The sequence below is a fragment of the Tachysurus fulvidraco genome, chromosome 18 (genome assembly GCF_022655615.1).
Source record: "Tachysurus fulvidraco isolate hzauxx_2018 chromosome 18, HZAU_PFXX_2.0, whole genome shotgun sequence".
Classification (NCBI taxonomy): Eukaryota; Metazoa; Chordata; class Actinopteri; order Siluriformes; family Bagridae; genus Tachysurus; species Tachysurus fulvidraco.
In genome coordinates, this window is record NC_062535.1 from 2112648 (window position 1) to 2119623 (window position 6976).

General features: G+C 40.5%; 1 protein-coding gene across 3 annotated transcripts; it reads right to left on the minus strand.

The window, feature by feature from the left end:
• Positions 1-102: 102 nt before the first annotated feature.
• LOC125139342 (interferon-induced protein 44-like) lies at positions 103-5474 on the minus strand. Of its 3 annotated transcripts, XM_047802877.1 has the most exons (7): positions 5227-5474; positions 4600-4798; positions 4320-4466; positions 3989-4151; positions 3743-3843; positions 783-825; positions 490-626 (listed from the first exon to the last, which is right to left on the minus strand). In XM_047802877.1, the coding sequence occupies exons 1-7, from the start codon at positions 5286-5288 to the stop codon at positions 613-615; spliced, it is 729 nt and encodes a 242-aa protein (XP_047658833.1). In that variant the 5' UTR covers positions 5289-5474; the 3' UTR covers positions 490-612. The 3 variants fall into 3 exon arrangements, with proteins under 3 accessions (XP_047658832.1, XP_047658834.1, XP_047658833.1); XM_047802876.1 differs by lacking the exon at positions 783-825 and having other exon boundaries at positions 103-626; positions 5227-5305; XM_047802878.1 differs by lacking the exons at positions 783-825; positions 4320-4466 and having other exon boundaries at positions 103-626; positions 5227-5305.
• Positions 5475-6976: the final 1502 nt, after the last annotated feature.

Here is a 6976-nt window from a genome sequence, read left to right on the forward strand (position 1 = left end):
ACAACTCATATGTGGGGAATAACCGTGTCAGTTTCCTTAAAACTTCTATTGAAGCACATAAATGCAGTAAAATACAGACCTCAGTAAACAACTTAGAAAGGGTTTTGTTCTTTAGGTAAGCTTTATTTTTTATTAATAAGATTAACATTTACATAGAATTCCTCACTTACATTTTAGGGTTTGTTTAATCAGTAACTGTAACTAAAGTAAAATAATCTAATGTGCTCCATAAATACAGAAAACAATGTTACACTTATTTTAGAAACACACACTTGTTTCTCTTCTCCATGTCAGATGTTCTGGTAATTTTAGCAATACAGTACATATTTATTTCTCTTCTCCAATCAGCATTAATCATGTATCCTACTCTGTATTTTAAATGTTGTGTAAATCACTTTGGGTTACATTTATACACAGAGGCTTTGTGATCCGAGTCCCTACTCAGTTTCTTCACCACATTTAGGTGATTTTTCCTTCAACAAGTCAGCAGCATTTTGCACAATCTGATCAAGTGCCTTGAGAATCAGAAGATCCATGTCATCATCTGTGTCTATCTCCTCATGGTAGTTCTTCACAGGGAAAATGTAATTCATAGGAATCCCCAGCGTATTACTACACACTTCCATCTGTAAAAATTCAAACACAGGTAGAGGTAAGATTGATAATGTAAGAGTGAACAGAGTAAGATAGATGTTCAGTTTCTCACTAGTTATGCCAGACATGGACATAGTCATAGAAACTAATTCTGAGGAATCAGACCTGATATTAAACTATGGACTTACATGCATGGTGGAGTTTGCTGTCAGACGTCAGATGTGTGCAGTTCTGAGCATGAAATTGAATCCAGGTTTTATTACAGGACATTAGCTTTTCAGACCACATATGAAGATGTGAAGACTAGACTATTCACATGTACAAAGATGGTAAGGACACGTGTCCCTAAGGACGGTAATTGTCTGTAATTACTGTCAGTGTGTAATTATTAAAAAAATACAAGATATTCAGGAATCAACGGGGAAATCGCATGGCGGCGGGACGTGTTTTTACATCAGTGAAAGGTGGTGTTCTGATGTAACTGTGTTAAAGAAGATGTGCTGTCCAGATCTTGAAACACTCTTCATTAACTGCAAACCGTTCTATTCGCCGCCGGAGTTTTGTTCGTTCATTCTGGTGAGTGTTTACATTCCACCGCAAGCGCACGTGAGCTCGGCCTTACAGACACTCGCTGATCACAGAGAGTGAGCAACAACACCCGGACTCTGTAGTAATAATTCTTGGGGACTTCCATAAAGCGATACTCTCATGTGAATTGCCTAAATACAGACAGCATGTTACATGTCCCACCAGAGACAGTAATACACTGGATCACTGTTATACTGGAATAAAGGATGCATATCACTCTGTCCCACGGGCAGCTCTAGGACTCTCTGATCACTGCTTAGTTCATCTGATACCGACCTACAGGCAGAAGCTAAAAACAGCTAAACCTGTATTAAGGACTGTAAGAAGATGGACTAAGGAAGCAGAGCAGGATCTACAAGCCTGTTTCGATCTCACGGATTGGACTGTTTTTGAAGCTGCTGCCTCCGACCTGGACGAGCTCACAGAGACTGTAACATCATACATCAGTTTTTGTGAGGATTTGTGTATTCCTACCAGAACTCACTTAACCTACAACAATAACAAGCCATGGTTCACTGCGAAACTCAGCCAGCTCCGTCAGGCCAAAGTGGATGCTCACAGAACTGGGGATAGAGTCTTGTACAAACAGGCCAAATACACACTGGAAAAGGAGATCAGAGTGGCAAAGAGGAATTATTCCGAAAAATTACGGATTCAGTTTTCCTCCAATGACTCAGCTTCAGTGTGGAAAGGTCTGAAAGCCATCACCAACTACACGACACCACCCCCCAGCACTGTGGTGAATCAACAACTGGCAGATGACCTGAATGAGTTCTACTGTAGGTTTGAAAAAGCCCAATTCTCACCTTCTGTAACCCCCGAATCAGTCACACCTTCAATCCAGTTCAGTGAAGATGATGTGTGTCAGGTCTTCAGGAAGACCAAGAGAAGAAAGGCTCCAGGCCCAGACAGCGTTTCACCAGCCTGTCTGAAAGCCTGTGCTGATCAGCTGGCCCCCATTTTCAACATGTCACCGGAGCTGTGTGAAGTACCCTCATGCTTAAAAAGCTCCACCATCATCCCCGTCCCAAAGAAACCCAAAATCACCGGACTTAATGACTACAGACCTGTGGCTCTAACATATGTGGTCATGAAATCATTTGAAAGACTGGTCCTGGCTTATCTGAAGGATCCTTACTGAACCCCCTGCAGTTTGCCTACAGATCAAACAGGTCTGTGAATGATGCAGTCAATATGGGACTGCATTATGTTCTGCAGCATCTAGACAGACCAGGGACTTATGTAAGGATCCTGTTTGTGGACTTCAGCTCTGCCTTTAACACCATCATCCCATCACTCCTACAACCCAAATTAACCCAGCTCTCCATGCCCTCCTCTGTCTGTCAGTGGATCACCAGCTTTCTGACAGACAGGCAGCAGCTAGTGCGACTGGGTAAACTCAAATCTAGCACCCGCACCGTCAGCACTGGCGCCCCCCAGGGCTGTGTTCTCTCCCCACTACTCTTCTCCCTGTACACGAATGACTGCACCTGTAATGACCCATCTGTCAAGATCCTGAAGTTTGCAGATGACACCACACAGATCGGCCTCATCCGGGACGGTGACGAGTCTGCTTACAGACTGGAGGTTGAGCGGCTGGCTGTCTGGTGCAGCCTTAACAACCTGGAGCTGAACACGCTCAAGACAGCGGAGTTGATAGTGGACTTCAGGAGAAACCCCCCTGCTCTTCCCCCACTCACCATCATGGACAGCATTGTCACAGCAGTGGAGTAACTCAGATTCCTGGGAACCACAATCTCCCAGGACCCGAAGTGGGACATTCACATTGACTCCATTGTGAAAAAGGCTCAGCAGAGGTTGTACTTCCTTCGTCAGCTGAAGAAGTTCAACCTGCCACAGGATCTGCTGAAACAGTTTTACACTGCCATGATCGAATCCATCCTCTGCACCTCGGTAACTGTTTGGTTCAGCTCAGCCACCAAATTCAATCTCAGAAGACTACAGACGGTAGTCCGGACTGCTGAGCGAATCATTGGCACAACGCTCCCCACTCTCCAAGACCTGTACTCCTCCAGAGTGAGCAAAAGAGCAAAGAAAATCACTCTGGACCCCTCACATCCAGCACACTCACTCTTTGAACTGTTGCCATCTGGTCGGCGCTACAGAGCCCTGAGCTACAGAACGACCAGACATAGGAACAGTTTCTTCCCTCAAGCAATCCATCTGATGAACAATTAACACCATGGAACACACAACACATAATATTTGCACTATGTATACCTCAATTGCACATTTCATACTTGCACTCTGTACATACATGCATACATATTGTCTGTACTGCTTACTCTTCAACTGCACATTTCACAATTGCACATGTGTACATACAAATTGTATATATTGTATACTTATTTGCATATGTATATTTCATATGTTTTTTTAAACTGCACATTTCACATCTGTAAATGTGTACATTCAATCTCTTCCATACTGCATATGACATCCTGTTACACTGTGGAGATTATGTCACTAAAACAAATTCCTCGCATGTGTAAACATAGCTGGCAATAAAGCTGATTCTGATTCTGATTCTGATGATTACCTTCTCCTTGATCTTCTTGCTGGTGTAGATCTTCCTTAAGTCCTGTTTAACCAGTGGACATGCTAAATCTGATCTTGTCATGATGATTACTTGAGGTATATCTGGATGATATGATAAATCATTTACAAACAATCCCTACAGTATGAACAACATTCTATACAAACTAATTAGTCAGTATTGTAAAAGTTGATTAAAGGTAGATTTAACTTGCTTTTACTTGATGGAACATGTAGTAATCATTCTTACTCCGTTTGGTAGCAGACTGACGAATTTTTTTCAGCTTATCAATGACCCCATTCTTCATAATTGATATTTTGTCTGCAGCAACAATGTTGACCAGGCATGCGGTTTGATGCTCGACACTTGGGTTGCTTCTGTAGTCAGCGTCTGTCATACATGTATCCTCAAACTGAATGTGAACAGGGAAGAATATATCGAGATAGATAGATAGATAGATAGATAGATAGATAGATAGATAGATAGATAGATAGATAGATAGATAGATAGATAGATAGATAGATAGATAGATAGAATTCACACATTAATATGAAACTGTTTGCATGAACACTTTACTTACATTGTGTCCTTCATGAAGTAACCCGTCTATGGCTTTGATGATGTCATCTGCATTTGCACCAGATAATTTGTCCTCAAATCCCATTATATCATTAAAGACAAAAGGCAAATTGGAGCCATCTTCTGCTTCAATATAATGAGTTTTGTACTGTAAGACAAATTCAGATGTATCATTTACTTTGTGTTCCTTTATTTTTCTATTATCTGTTTTTTTGCTGCTGGTATCTCATTAAAAATTTAATTGAACCTGAAGTAGTATTTAAACTTTAGAAAATGCTTACGTTCTTTGTGAAACTGGTACCTCCAGTCCTGTCAACAAGAGCCCCAGAGGTGATTCGTTTTTGGAATGCATTATTGACTGAGTTTATAAAACTGGACTTTCCTGCTCCGACTTCACCAACAACCAGAATCCTGACAAACTGAGCACTTGTTCTCTTGAGCTTGAATGTCCTCAGTTTATGTTCAATTTTGTCCTTTTCTCTATTAAAATCAGAAAGTCACAAACTTTCCCTTAAATAAATGATATAAAGCATGACACTGAGCATGCAGATAAGTTTCTGTACTAATGTAAAGTGTAATATGAACTACAGAGGCTTTTCATTCATTACATAACCCAAGGAGAGTAAAGCAAATTATTTTGTTTATTTCTTATTCATCTGTCTACAGGATAAAGAAAGAAAGAAAAAAAGAAACATTGTTTAATAAACTGAATCAAATAAAGAAAATCAATCCTTTAGGTTTCAGAGCAAATGTATGTTGTAACAGGTTCTGTTCAGAAGTGAGGATACATATTAATTACAGTTTTGGGGTAGAATTAACACCCTGGGAACATGAAAGAGGGAAAACAGTCAGAGAACAGTCTCGCTCAAGGCAATGAGATTTTCTTTTATATAAATAAAGAAACTTACCCCCAAGGCGTTTTCCTCCATGGTTGATCAAATTCTGAAGAACAGACAAACAAATTCAGCATTAACACAAACAGTACAGAACGTATGTGTTCAGTGTTCAGAATGTCTACAGTCTTCTGGTTCTGCAGTAAACCTAATGTGATTTTTCTGTCTCAATCACTTCAATCAGTCACAATGAAATATTCATTTGTAGTGAGTTTAAAACACAAAACATGAATTTTAATGTAACCTTTTGTGATTACTTAATTGTCATTAAGATTGAAGAAAAAAAGTTTACATAAAAATATTATGTTTCTCAACAAAACATGATTATTTGATTAGAAGTTAATTGCTTACTAAATTAAAGAGGTTTATTAATTGATGCAGAATGTGATCAATTCACATATTAATGTAAACTGAGTACGGTGTGAAATCTCAGATGGATGTTGGTGCTGATGGGAATTATAACTATTGTATAAAACAATCATGTTAGAACAGTGCAGCAGTAATTCAGTAAGTAATGAGAGTGTGTGTGTGCCCTGTGATGGGTTGGCACTCCGTCCAGGGTGTATCCTGCCTTGATGCCCGATGCCGCCTGACATAGGCACAGGCTCCCCGTGACCCGAGGTAGTTCGGATAAGCGGTAGAAAATGAATGAATGAATGAATGAATGAATGAATGAATGAATGAATGAATGAATGAATAATTCAGTAAGTTTTATTTCAGTTTGTCAGTCTGATAACCCCCTCGTCAGCTCCCCACCGGAACACTAACCTCCGGTGTCGTGAGGTTACTTTCAGTTTCGACTTCCGGTTACACCACCATAAAGAGCATAAAGCCGCGACGTATCGTCCAGATTGTTGCATACCGAGTTGTGCTTTTATTTCTACAGTTTTTTCACACTGTGACCTGTTATTTTGTGTTTTTGGATTAATGTCGCTGTTCAGTCTTAAGCCTCGCTCACACAGGGACGATTACAGCAGACGTTTAACGCCTAGTGACTAAACAATGGGCACCAACGTGAGCGCGCACACCGACGTGTAGAAACTGGCTGATTAATGAGATTGGAGCTTTAGTTCACGTGTCTGGAGCTGCTGAAGTTACAGTAAAACACGACTTGGTGGCGCTCAAACACAAAACGGTCTTGTTGAGCACACTTTGATACCATGACGAAGATGCATCGAGGCAAGATTAATGTAGAGCTGTTAGTTTCATTGCTTTCTGAAAACAAAGAGCTTTATAACAAACACGACAGCGAATTGTCACAGGGAGTGAATTTGCAGCATCACTCGGCTCATCGCCAGTGAAATCCGCATGGGTGTGACCGTTAAAAAACTCGACAATCGTCCCGGTGTGTACGAGCCTTTAGCCCTTGTCTGTTTTGATTGCTAGTTATTCTTGTTACCGAACTTTCTGCTTGTTTTTGTCCTCTCTGTTTGCCTGTCGGTTTGGATTTGTTTTGCTGTGGACTTTATTAAACTGTGTTTAGTTTCTGCAAACTGATCCCGCCGACTTCTCATTACAGTCAGACTGCTGCTGGACTCGTATTGCAGTATTGCACAATGAAATGGGCCAGAATCACATCTAACTGAGACCTACTCCTGTAGACACTGAAAAATCCTGAAAACATTGTATTAAAAACTACAGAATATAGAAACCGTGAACACATTGTACATCTAGTTACATCTGAGTTCTGAGAACAGATTCTGTATTACCTTCTTATTACGTCTGTAAAACTCAAGGAACATGTTTCCCATTCTGAATATTGTTC